Source organism: Lathyrus oleraceus, chromosome 2 (assembly GCF_024323335.1).
Source record: "Lathyrus oleraceus cultivar Zhongwan6 chromosome 2, CAAS_Psat_ZW6_1.0, whole genome shotgun sequence".
Classification (NCBI taxonomy): Eukaryota; Viridiplantae; Streptophyta; class Magnoliopsida; order Fabales; family Fabaceae; genus Lathyrus; species Lathyrus oleraceus.
Genome location: NC_066580.1, coordinates 445,486,776 through 445,500,798, shown reverse-complemented (window position 1 = coordinate 445,500,798; position 14,023 = coordinate 445,486,776). Strand labels below are relative to the sequence as shown.

Sequence of the window (14,023 nt, the reverse complement as noted above, 5' to 3'; positions counted from 1 at the left end):
CCCAAGTTGTAAGAGCTTGCAAGTCATAAGTACTCGTCTTTCAAGCCCAAAAATACATTCAACCAATCAAATTCTTTTTTCCTAGCCGTGCGATCGATCAAAAAAACATTTTCATAAACAAAAGACATTTTGTCTTAAGTTGATGCAAAACAATGCTTCATCCATAATTGTTAAGTTGAGATAAGTGACGTTTTCCTAAATGTTGATTTATAAATCCATTCGATGTGATACAAACGTCTGCTCCTCACTTGTTTTGGGTAAAACAATGTTCTTTGTCGATTAATACAATGTAGCTTTCACTAAAATCGACCAATAAACAAATATTTTTCTACCCAGAACTACATGTGACTTGAATTCTCTATTGAGATACGTATGAGCAGGATTACAAAATCTTGTCATGCCCATTAATAAAAAAACTTAGGTTTAGTCCCCTTCGTTACAAAAAATCCAAAAACATCTCCTCTTTTCTTTTGATCCTATTATTCCCTCATAATAACTTGAGAAGCTTAACATTTCTAAGCTCACACTGACACGCACAATTAACCTAATGGTTCCTGTTGAGTACAACGGACGTGAGGGGTGCTAATACCTTCCCCTTGCGTAATCGACTTCCAAACCCTGATTTGGTTGCGACGACCATAATCATTGTCGTTATTTCTTGGGTTTTATCGATATTTCCCCTTTCCTTTTTAGGAATAAATAAAGTTCGGCGGCGACTTTGTTCAGTCCATCCCACGAGCGCGCGATTGTGCTTTGTGAGCGTCGTGTTCTCATTTTTCGAGGTACGACACTCACAAACTATGATTCTTTATTCTTTTGCAACTGCAAAATTGAAGTGTTTACAATAATAGGGGTTACTCCCTATTTATAGATTTTACTTGCTTGCTCCCTAAGCAAAACCCAAAAACAAAAGCCCAAAATACCTAATCATGCCAACACTATAAAATTAGGTTCAAACCCAAATCCATGTTGAGGCTAACTCCTTGACACTTCGACACTCACACAATTTTGACGCACAATATTTCGACGATAACAGACTCTGCCGAAAATACTGCTTTGACACAAAGAATTACAATTCATCATTAACTTGGATTTCCATCAGCAACTCTAATCTCTACGACAATTTTGGTCTCTTCCTCTTCTTCAAGTCATAGGTTACCCCTCTTGCCTTTTTTATCCAAAAAGATACGTACTGACAACTCTTAGATTTATAATCCATTTTGATTAGAAAATCTAATTTTATCTCCTACTAACACAATGGTCAAACTCCTCTCATAGTTCTCACCATCACCTTATTTTTCTCATAAATTAAATTTTGCATCCAAAACCTCTATTCTCTATCCAATTTTAATATTATTTAATTATTTAATTAAATAACTAAAAAAATTCTACCAACCCCAACTTATCATAAACATGCCAAAACACCAATTTATCAATCCAATGCATACGAGATTCATTTAATTCAATAAATAAAGCATAACTTAAATAAATAATTTAAATAAAACAGGGTGTTACAACAACTCCCTGCCCCATCATCCCAACCCACTGTGAACCCAAACGGGGGAGGCAACAAACCAATGGAGGTGGGATCACCACTCGATCTAAAAACAACATTGTCAAACCCCTCAAAAAGCTTAACCTTCATGTCCAACCCTCCTCTCCCATCAAACCCAACACCATCACCCAGAATCTTCGTGACCCTGATTGACGTTCATCCATGAAAGCCAAATTTGATACCTTACACCGCAACAACACATGGGATCTTGTTATCCATCCTCTGTTCAAGATTTGGTTGGCTGCAAATGGGCATTTCGAATCAAACGGGATACAGATGGATTGATTGATTATTACAAGTCTCGATTAGTCGCCAAAAGGTTTCACCAACTCCCTGGTTGGTACTTTACAAAAACAATCAACCAAGTTGTTAAATCGATGACCATTCACATTGTCCTAACACTTGTAGTTCGTCAAAGATGGTCCATACATCAGCTTGATATCAATAATGTGTTCCTTCAACGAACGCTCGAGAAGGAAGTCTTCATGATGTAGCCATCCGTCTTTGTCAATAAATACTTCCCTGATTATGTCTGTCACCTCAAAAAGGCACTATATGTGCTAAAACAGGCACCCCGCGCCTAATATACGGAGCCTCGGTTATTCCTACTCTCCCTTGGCTTTGTCAATTCAACTTGAAATGCATCTCTTTTCATCTACCAAAAACTGGGTGTTGCACTTTATTTATTAGTATATGTTGATGATATAATTGTCACTGGAAGTTCCTTTGCAGAGCTGTCCAAACTCATTACCGCCATTGCTGCTCGATTTTCGTTGAAAGACATTGGATGTCGTAGTTATTTCTTGGGTGTCGAAGTAATTCCTTTCGATGCAAGAATGTTTCTTTTCCAAAGGAAATATATCATTAATCTGCTACATAAATCAGGCACGACCGATACAAAACTAACATTCACTCCCTTGTCAGCAAGTGTTCAATTACTCAAGGATTCTAGTCATCTCCTATCTTCCCCAACTGAGTACATTGCACTCGTTGGAAGTCTTCAATACTTGAGTCTTAAACGCCCAGGCATCGCCTTCAGCACCAACAAACTTGCACGATTCATGCAGAACCCAAGAACGACGCATTAGTTTGTACTCAAAAAGTGTGCTCCGATATTTGACGGGTTCTTGTGACAAAGGAGTCTTCATCTCGGCGACTGCTCTGTTGAACTTTCATGCCTACTCAGTTGCAGATCGGACGGGTGACAAGGATGATTATGTTTCAACCACTGGTTACTTATTGTGTTTCAGTAGCACTCCCATTTCTTGGAGCTTCCGGAAACAGCACTCCCATTTCTTGGAGCTTCCGGAAACAACATTTTGCTGCTCGTTCATAAACCAAAGCATAGTACAAAGCTTTGGCTGACACGTTTAGTGAACTAATATGGGTCCTTTCCTTGTTCATAGAACTTGGTCACATACCAACAACCAATCTAGTCATATATTGTGATAATCTCGGTTCCACAAATCTTAGTGTTAATCCTGTCTTTCACTCTTTGATGAAACTTATAGCCTTAGCCTATCATTTTGTCTGGGAAAATGTTCAACATGGCAAGTTTCGAGTGTCTTTTGTGTCTCCTGATGATCAACTTGCTGATATTCTAACAAAGCCTCTGCTTCGCCTTCGATTCGAGTTAGTACTGCCCAAGTTGCATCTCTCTCCTAGATTATACAATTTATGAGAAGATATCAATAATAATAAATTTTTAATTATTTATTAGTAAAGAATAATTAATCAAAAATCAGTAAAAATTTGTTAGATTGATTACTCCAAATTAGATTTATTAACTTTTTTATACGAGTAAGATATAAATATCAAGCCCAACAATGCAATCATGAATTCCATTTACAACTTATATCTCTACATAAAGATCATCAAATCAAAACAAATAATAAAAATAAACAGATACAAAGGATGCTCTTGTTGCAACTCTCTACCAAGATGACAAGTCCAACCTTCTCTCTTGATTTACCAAGAACCATATAATTCAATTTAAAATATGGAAGAGGTGTGTTATTTCAAACATCACACAATAATATTAAGATCCAATCAGATAACGACAATAAACACCAGTTCACAATCACATACAAAGCTAAAACAACATATCAAACTTGTCTTTTTGTTTTTATTTATTTTAACTTCCACAATTAGGCACTAGATACAAAGATCTCTCTATTTTCCAGCAGATATTTTTCCCCATTTTCTCTTGGTCAACATCATCTACTACTTGTCTGAGTGGATCCTGCAAACAAAACACAACCAAAAGAATATGGTGTCTGAACGAGCTAAGCTTCACACAGCCCTAACTTTTTTACAATTCTGTCATGCAGGAAATCATATATTTCTCAGAATTGCACTTAATACAGGAGTCAGCAAGCTTGTTTTTCCTGTCTATAGAAACATCACTGCTTTCATTCTTCTAGCTCCACTCGCATATTTCACTGAAAAGTACTCTACTTTACCTCTATAGCAACCTTTGATTATAGTATTCAACTTTCTCACTTTTTTTTTAATCTGTTTCCCTCTTTGCAAGGAAAGATAGGCCACCAATAACCAGTTATTGTTTGTTACAGTTTTTCCTACTTGGACTTGTTGGGTACATTCTCTTTTCGTGAAGCCATTTCATTCATCTTTTTTTTTTTATTGAACAAAACATGTTTGTGTAACTTTAAATGTTACCTATTTGATTCTGACAGAATAACTATGAAAGAAGGATTTTACCTTGTGGGTTTGGACAATACATCGCCAACATTTGCTTCTGCTATGCAGAATTCTGTTCCTGCTCTTACATTTCTGATGGCTGTTATACTAAAGCAAGTTTTAACTTAAAACCCTTGTCCTCTAGAGGTTAAAGTTCAGATCTTTTTTATTATATACTCATAAACTTGTTCTGTTATGTATGTGAAAGTGCAGATACGAGAGATTGCGCTTAAATAGGCTTAATGGTATGGCTAAGGTTCTTGGAGTAGTTGCTTCTGTTGGAGGAGCTTCAATCATTACCCTTTACAAAGGACCAACAATTTATGCTCCAGAATCACGTTTAGCAGTACATGAGGGACAATTCTTGTCTCTATTTGAGGGTGTGAATGGGAAAAACATGAACTTGGGTGGCATTTTTCTCTTTGGTCACTGTTTGAGTTGGTCTGGTTGGATTGTGATGCAAGCATTTGTTCTGAAAAATTATTCAGCACAACTCACTGTTTCTGCTTTTACTTGCTTATTTGGTATTGTGCAGTTTGGGACAATTGCTGGATTACTCGAGAAGGATCCCAAGGCTTGGAAGCTCAATTCCATTGACGAGGCCTATAGTATTTTGTACTCGGTTCGTAAATCAAACTTGATTGCTCAATCTGATCTTTCACTAGTATTGGAATTATTTCATGTTACAGTATATGAATTCGGCTCGTTATTTTTTCTGTATCAGGGAGTGGTGATTTCAGGGGTGGCAGCAGCAATACAGATATGGACTATTAGCAAAGGAGGACCAGTGCTTGCTTCAATTTATCTGCCCTTACAGACATTGCTTGTAGCTTTGATAGCATCTGTTGTTTTTGGTGAAGAATTCTTCTTGGGAGGGTATGTATGTTCTCAATATAGTAACTTCAATTTCATTTTATTTCATTAAAATTTTGATGATAGCAAAATATGTTGTTGTTTTGAATTGTGAGGTGCAGGATTATTGGAGCCATCTTAATTATAACTGGTTTATACCTTGTTGTATGGGGAAGAAGTCAAGAAACCAAGTCTGATGAGCCTGAGAATCGTCTGGAAGAAAAAAATGATAATTCTTCCCTTATCCAACCATTGATTTCTGTGCACAACTCTTAGATGTTAGAGGAACAATTTATATGCTAATAAAACTATAATAGTTTCTTGAGCATTAAGTTAAGGTGACCAAATATTACACCATTTCTTTGATGTAGCAGGGTATTTTTGCAAGTACCAACAATTGATAGATGAATGATTTATATGTTGTACTGCATAATAATAAGCTATCTACAAAACTATTTCACACACCTTTTAGTAGCATTTGCTTGTTTTTTTTTATCTTGGCTGGAAGTTAGTAGGTGCTGCATTTTTCATTTGCATTACTATGATATGAGCAGCATGCTCACCTTTTGGTTTTGCTTGGTATGCTTTTCTTCTAAAGCTGCTTAGTAGTAATTGAGAGAGAGTGTATATAAAGACTATCTCTTGTCATCTCTCATATTGTTGACTGCATGTTTAAACTAAAACGAGTGGTTAAGATTGAGACTTACCAAAAAAAAATTATTTGCCATATACACCTTTGATCATATCCCACATTATTTAGGAGATCTAATTATGCATGATAGTTCTATAAGACCGATGACACCTCCAAAGAAAGACTTTTGTCTAATGTTTGATAAATACTATTGTCCAACACTGAAACGACACTGACACATGCACTACTACAAAAAATACATGTAATTTTAAATGTGAAGTTGATTTAACCTCAGATAAAGAAGTGGGGTAACGAAGGACGTCGTGAAAAACTGTCACTTTATCACTCGATTTAAAAATAACTAAGAACTTAGTTTAAATGTTCATGAGTTTGATCCCAACAATAATTTTTTATTTATTTCGAAGGAAAGGGAAAATATCGATAAAACCCTTAAAAAAACAAGATGGTCATCGCAATCAAATTCGAGTCGGGAGTTGATTATGCAAGTGGAAGGTATTAACACCCCTCACATCCGTTGTACTCAACGAGAATCATTTTGATTGTTTTGCGCAAATGAGTGTTATTATCTAAAGGTTACTTGCGATTGATTTTAATTAAGGGGAAAAACAAGTTTTTAATTAATGTGTTCGCCAAGATTTTGAAATTATGTGTCTACGTATTCCCATAGTGCAATGAAAAAATAAGAGTTCTGTAGTTCGCGGGATAAAAAATAAGGGTTTGCTGGTCGTTTTTATTGGACGATGTTAATGTTCGCGTTCTAGCAGTTAAACATTGCTTGTATACTCACACGTGTGAGGTTTAAGCGTTGTTTGTATTGCAGTAGAATGGAAATAACATGTCCTTTTATGAAAAGCTTTTGAATGTCCTAAGGCAAAAAAAGTGAATTTGATTGATTGTGATTGATTTCAAGTGGGAGACAAGTATCAGACCACAAGGTAGATACGACCGATAATCCAAGTACTCGGGAGTTTAAAGAACAAGCGTATCTTGACCTCTCTTTCTCACCCCAAAAGTTTTTCTTTATGGAATTTGTCATGCGAATTTAATCGTTGGTACTTAGAGAGAGACAAACATCTAATCACAAGCTAAGTACGATCGATAATCAGAATAACCGGGAGTTGAAAGGACAAGTGCATCATGACCTCTATTTTTCATCCCTTGAGGACCGAATTAAACCCGTTTATGTTTAAGTGTTTTAAATGAAAACAAGTATCGAGCCACAAGCTAATCATGACCGACAACTTAAGTACTTGAGAAATGGTGTGGACAAGTAAGTACACTTCATCCTTTTTCATCCGCTTTATTGTAAAATATTTTTGAAAATGACTTGACGTTGGATCAAGTGTTTGAAGTTGATTATGAAAATTGTGTGAATTAAATGGAAGAGATACTTGACATTGGATCAAACACTCATGTTGCATTCAATTAAGTTTGATTTGAAAAACACCTGACGCTGGGTCAAGTTTATTTTTGTTCGTTTGGAAAAAAAGTTATTTTTAGGCCGCTTTTGATTACTTCCTTGAGGGTGTCCACATCATCAAGCAAATTGTACATGGTACTGATAGAAAATCTTTGACAATTCTCTTTAATACAAGCTCTCACATTCGACCCTGCATATGTTGAAGGAGGAAGCATACTCATGATTCTGCATAGGATAACATCCAATGACATAAAATATCCCAGTTTCATTCTCCATCCTCCATAACGAGATCTACCACTCTAGCTGATTAAAATTGCACGGGAATATGTATGTTCAGTTCAACAATTTTAATGTCCTGTGCAATCCATCGAGCATCCCAAGCATTCACACTAACTCTATCTCCTACATGCCACAAGTCATTTTCTTTAACTTTGGGCCAGATTTTTGCAATGTTTTTCCAAAAGCTGGAGTCTCTATTCTTTAAGCTCATATTACTTATGTCATGGTCGCGCCGATACTTACCCCACATCACTCTACACCATAAGTCATCACCTTCATTATGAAGTTTCCAACAAGGCTTCGACAAACAAGCTTCATTCATGATCTCAAGATTCCTCAATTCCAGCCCTCCTTTTTCCTTTGGTCTAGTGATGGTACTCAATTTAAAAGCATGATATTTTCTCTTGTTCTCATTTTCTCTCCATATAAATCTCCTTTGAATTTTGTGAATTTCATTAATGCAAGTCTTTGGATTCCTGGTGGTCATAAATGTTATCGTTGTTAAGATCCTTCCATTAACAAAATGTATATTTTTCGTCATGTTGTGTTTCTTGAGCACACGCCATTTTACTTTTTTTCTTATGATTCTCATAGTTCTAACCAGTATGAACTAACTAATATTGATATTTTTGATCTTGATAATGATATTTTCAGTGATTATAATATTGATAACTACAAAGATGATACATGTGTTACTCTAGACATGTATGTCCCTTATGTTCCAACGACTACTTAACAACCTCATATAGTTGTGTTCTTATTGAACCTCCTCATCTTCCTAGCTACCCCCATCGTGATTTTAAGTCCACTCAAATTTTTTATTTTGTTTATTCGTCCTATTATGATTCTTTTTAATTTTTTTTTATCTATTTTCATAGTTTGTTTTAGTCATCTTTCTATAAAGAGCTTATTGTTGTTTCTCTTTGGCAAAATACCATGGAAGAAGAGCTTGTTGTTTGGCATAATACAAATACATTACAATTAGTACCCTTTAACCAAAAACATGTATTATCAGATCTCATTGGATATACAAGATAAAAACCAAGTTTGATGGTTCAGTTTAGTGTTACAAAACTCGTCTTGTTGTTAAAAGATTTTGTTAATAATATTGTATGAGTTATGAAAAAACATTTGCTCTTATGGTCAAGGTGACTACTACATTTATTGTTGTTGCATTTTTTTGTTAATGACATTTTTCTCAAATGAATGTTAAAAACTATTGGCTTAAATGCAATTTTCGTCCCCCTTGTTTGAGCGTTTTGAACAATTGGTCCCCCTATTACAAAACCTGCGATTTTGATCCCTTAAATTTGATTGCATTTGGGTTTGCATGGTCCTCTATCCAATTTTGATTATGTGTCAATTCATTAATGATGTGGCAGATACTATTTGGATCCATGTGAGTGTTTCCTAATATTTTAATTCCCAATTGGATATTTTAATTTAGGAACTATTAAAAAACATTTTGGAAATTAAAAAAACAATTTATAAATTACTGAAAATAGAAAATAAAAGCACCGTGTTTCATTTTGTTCGTCTCCTTCAGCATTTTTCTGCAACCTTGGATTTCCTTCATCGTGTACCTACAAAAATGTTTCTCTTCATTCTAGATCTAAAACAAAATTGTTAAAAGCCCAATTCACCATTTTTGTTGATGATGTCGCAACAATCTGGTTTCAGCCATGAAAGTAGATCTTCAAATCTTTCTAGGTACGTATGCAAATGTGGTGTGGATGCTCCATTGATGACATCATGGACATATGCTAATCCGGGTCACTATTTCTATGGATGTGGGATGTATGAGGTATGTATAAGGATCTCAATTGATGTTTACAGATTCAATGTTAATGGTCTGGTATGTTGATGTTTACAACTTTATCTTCAATGATGCTTAAATATTCAAGGTTTCAATAAATGCAATCACTTTGTTTGATTGGATGAGGAGATGAATCCTAGGGCGAAAGAGTTAATCTCTGCATTATTAAAGAACATAAATGAAGAGAAGGTGACAGTTAAATCTTACAAAGAAAAAGAGGAAGAATTGAAGGTGTTGAATAAAGAGTTGAAGATTAATTAGATGTTATTGTTTGTTATGTTGTTTGCATTTGTTGGGACAACATTGATGAAATAGGTTGTAGGTTAATTAGGTTTTAAGTTATGCTCTTATGTTGTCTGATATAATATTGTAGTACAATTTGAATGAAAGTACTGGTTATGTTCTTATGTTGTTTGATACAATGGTTATGTTGTTATGTTATTGTGAGGATATGTTGTAATACAATTTGAATGAAAGAAATGGTTATGTTCTTATGTTGTCATGATAATCCTCTTTCATTGCCTTCATCCTCAGTATTGCCCTTTCCCATGATGGAATTGTTGTTGCCCTAGCAGCTACCCACAATACTTCCTTTAATTCCAACCTAGGGTATTTCTTCTTCCAATTGCCATATAAATGCTTCACACATAATATGGACTTCACATTAGCACTGATGCCTTGAACAGTTGGAACTAGTCCCTATCAAATGCATAATATGTATAATATGTAAACATTTAAATGCATAATATGTAAACATCTAAATGCATAATATGTAAATAAGTAAATGCATAAGTATAAGTATAAGTGTTTTACCTTTTGCTGATCTGATATAAATGCATAGGACCTTTGATTGTATCCTTCTAAATCATGCACACTACGCCAAAAACTGGAATAGACAGCGCACCTTAGAGGGCGCTTTCTTAAAGAAGCGCACTCTAAAGTGAAGAGAAAAATAAGGAGGAATAGACAGCGCACTTTAGAGGGCGCTTTTGAAACAAAGCGCCCTCTAAAGTGAAGCAAAAAAATAATGAGGAAATGGAGGGACACCAATAGAGGGCGCGTTTATGAAAGCGCCCTCTAAGGGTACCCTTAGAGGGCGCTTTTAAAAAAGCGCTCTCTAAGTCCATGTACAACAGCGCACTTTAGAGAGCGCTTGTGTAACAAAGCGCCCTCTAAAGTGAAGCGAAAAAATAATGAGGAAATGGAGGGACAACAATAGAGGGCGCGTTTATGAAAGCGCCCTCTAAGGATACCCTTAGAGAGCGCTTTTAAAAAAGCGCTCTCTAAGTCCATGTACAACAGCGCACTTTAGAGAGCGCTTGTGTAACAAAGCGCCCTCTAAAGTGAAGCGAAAAAATAATGAGGAAATGGAGGGACAACAATAGAGGGCGCGTTTATGCAAGCGCCCTCTAAGGATACCCTTAGAGGGCGCTTCTAAGGAAGCGCTCTCTAAGTCCATGTACAACAACGCACTTTAGAGGGCGCTTTATTACAAAAGCGCTGTCTAAAGTGAAGCGAAAAAATAAGGAGCAATAGACAGCGCACCTTAGAGGGCGCTTTTTTTCCACAAGCGCCCTCTAAGGTCCCGTTTAGTAAACATTAAAATTATAACATACTGCGCGTTTTGTTATTTCACTCTCTGTTATTTTCGTTCTTTTTCACGTTAGGGTTCTAAGGCGTTCTCCTTCCACCTCTGTTAGATCTACGACGTTTCCTCCTTCTGGCACCAAAGGTACGTTTGTTTCGTTTTAGCTTTGCCCTATTTCTTGCTTTGTTTTAGCTTTGCCCCATTTCAGTTTTTTGTTATTGTTGTCTATGCGTTGTCTATGCTACGTTTGTTTCAACCTGTAAAGTTTCAATATTCATAGTCATTTTAAATTTGATAGCGCATGCGTTAAATTTCAAGCCCTACGTTTGTTTGGGTTTATTAGGCAATTTCAAGCCCTATGAATATCTGATTTTGTGTCAACACCAATATCATTAGAAACCTAGGTCCGAATGTGTTTGAACTCTTCTGAAATTGTTTTTTGTTTATTCTAATTAGTAATGGATAATACATGGATGTCTTCCAATCGATTGTCGAGAGAGTACGAGAATGGGGTATTAGAATTCGTTAAGTTTGCCGTTGCGAACGCCGAAGACCCCAGTAGAATGATATGTCCTTGCTTGGGTTGTTGTTATGGGAAACGGGTTGACGCAGTTCAGTTGACATCGCATCTAATGAGGCATGGAATTGATCGAAGTTATACATGTTGGAATTTGCATGGTGAGAAAAGTAACGAAAATGTTGAACCGGGGGATAGTACGACCTATGCCTCAAACTATAGTGGCGCAGATACATACGATTGTGATCGAGTTGCAGAGATTGCAGAAGCACTTGAAGGAGATCTTAAGGATTGTCCCGAAATGTTTGAGAGGTTGGTAAGTGATGCAGAGAAACCTTTGTATGATGGTTGCACTAAATTCACAAGATTGTCTGCGGTATTAAAGTTGTACAACTTAAAGGCGGGCAATGGGTGGTCGGATAAAAGTTTCACAGAGTTATTAGCCCTTTTGAAAGATATGCTTCCTGAGGATAATGTTCTTCCCAATCGAACATATGAGACCAAAAAGATGTTGTGCTCTATTGGCATGAGCTATGATAAGATACATGCATGTCCAAACGATTGCGTTTTGTTTCGAAATGAGTATGCATCGTTAAATGAGTGTCCTAAATGCGGTGTCTCGCGATATAAGAACAAGTTGTCTCCAGCAAAGGTCTTGTGGTATTTTCCTGTTATTCCGAGATTTAGACGCATGTTTCGTAGTGAAACCGATTCAAGACACTTGACCTGGCATGCAGATGAAAGAATTATAGATGGAAAGTATCGACATCCGGCAGATTCACCACAGTGGTTGAAAATTGATAATGATTATCCTGAATTTGGAGAAGAATCAAGAAACCTTCGCTTGGCATTATCTACTGATGGAATGAACCCACACGGTATCCAGAGTATCTCACACAGTACATGGCCTGTGATTATTATGATTTATAACCTACCTCCATGGCTATGTATGAAGCGTAAGTACATGATGTTGTCTATGTTGATTTCTGGACCTAAACAACCAGGGAATGACATAGACGTGTACTTGAAGCCCTTAATCGAAGATTTAAAGATTTTGTGGGAGACCGGTGTGGAGGTTTATGATGGATATAGGAAAGAAAGTTTCAACTTGAGGGCGATGTTGTTTGGCACAATTAATGATTTTCCTGCATACGGAAATCTATCAGGGTATAGCATAAAAGGTCAATGTGCGTGTCCTATTTGTGAAGATAAAACAGATTGGAAGCGCTTGGAGTTTGGTCAGAAGAATGTCTTTCTCGGTCATCGGAGATTCTTAAATTCAAATCATCACTACCGTGGATGGAGAAAGGGGTTCAATGGAGAGACAGAACAAGGCAGAGCTCCACCTATATTGACGGGTGATCAAATTTTTGAAAAGGTGAAAGATTTGGATACTCAGTTTGGCAAGCCTTTTGCCCACACACTTGTCAAAAGTGGGTGGAAGAAGAGGTCAGTTTTTTTTGAATTGCCGTATTGGAAGTCCTTGTATGTGAGACATTTTCTTGATGTTATGCATATTGAAAAAAATATATTTGAAAGTGTTATTGGCACGTTACTCAATATACAAGGAAAGTCTAAGGATGGCCTTAAGGCAAGAAAGGACTTGATAGCGATGGGAATAAGAACTGAATTAGGACCCTTGAAGAAAGGAAAACGAACATATCTACCGCCTGCTGCTTATACTCTATCTAGAAAGGAGAAAAAAACATTGTGTAAGTTTCTAAGTGAAGTTAAAGTTCCAGAAGGGTACTCTTCAGATATTAGAAGACTTGTGTCTATGAAAGACCTCAAGTTAAAGAGTTTAAAGACCCATGATTGCCATGTTATAATGGAACATTTTCTCCCAATAGGTATACGTTCTATTCTTCCAGAAAAAGTAAGAAGCTCTATAACTAAGTTGTGTTCTTTCTTCAAGTCAATTTGCAGTAAGGTGATCAATCCTGCGATCTTACCAATGTTGCAAAAAGAAATCGTTATTACTTTGTGTGAGCTTGAAATGTTTTTTCCTCCATCATTTTTTGACATAATGGTACATCTAGTTGTTCATCTTGTGAAAGAGACACAATTGTGTGGACCAGCTTATATGAGATGGATGTACCCTGTTGAACGTTATATGAAAATATTAAAAGGGTACGTGAAGAACCGAAGTCGACCAGAAGGTTGTATGGTTGAAAGATACATTGTTGAAGAAGCGATTGAGTTTTGTACTGAATATTTGTCTAATGTTCAGTCAATCGGACTCCCCAAGTCTCAGCTTGTCGAAAAGAAAGAAGGAAAAAATCTAATTGGAAATAAAATCGTGGCAGTATCAAGGGTCGAACGGGATCAAGTGCATTTGTATGTTCTGCATAATGAGAATGAGGTTGAGCCGTATGTTGAAATTCACAAGGATGTTCTCCGAGGTTTAAATCCCAATAGAAATGAAAATTGGATAGTACGAGAGCACAATCGATGTTTTATACCTTGGTTTAAGGATCATATTTATTCAAAGTATTATTCAGATCCCGCTTCAATAACAGAAAGGTTGAGATGCTTAGCATATGGTCCAAGTTTCCATGTTTTTTCTTATAGCGCATACGCGATTAATGGATACACATTTTATACCAAAGAACAAGATGATAAAAGTACTATGCAGAATAGTGGT

General features: G+C 36.3%; 1 protein-coding gene across 1 annotated transcript; it reads left to right on the top strand.

Moving 5' to 3' along the window:
• The first annotated feature begins 3,617 nt into the window (after positions 1-3,617).
• On the top strand, positions 3,618-5,571 carry LOC127120200 (protein WALLS ARE THIN 1). The gene is made up of 6 exons (XM_051050607.1): positions 3,618-4,003; positions 4,089-4,151; positions 4,252-4,368; positions 4,469-4,877; positions 4,980-5,131; positions 5,230-5,571. The coding sequence occupies exons 1-6, from the start codon at positions 3,825-3,827 to the stop codon at positions 5,381-5,383; spliced, it is 1,074 nt and encodes a 357-aa protein (XP_050906564.1). The 5' UTR covers positions 3,618-3,824; the 3' UTR covers positions 5,384-5,571.
• Positions 5,572-14,023: the final 8,452 nt, after the last annotated feature.

Coding starts and splice junctions, on each gene's coding strand:
- LOC127120200 (XM_051050607.1), top strand. CDS start 3,825: ATGGTGTCTGAACGAGCTAAGCTTCACACAGCCCTAACTTTTTTACAA. Junction 4,152..4,251: donor TTCCTACTTGGACTTGTTGG/GTACATTCTCTT, acceptor TGATTCTGACAG/AATAACTATGAAAGAAGGAT. Junction 4,878..4,979: donor CCTATAGTATTTTGTACTCG/GTTCGTAAATCA, acceptor TTTCTGTATCAG/GGAGTGGTGATTTCAGGGGT.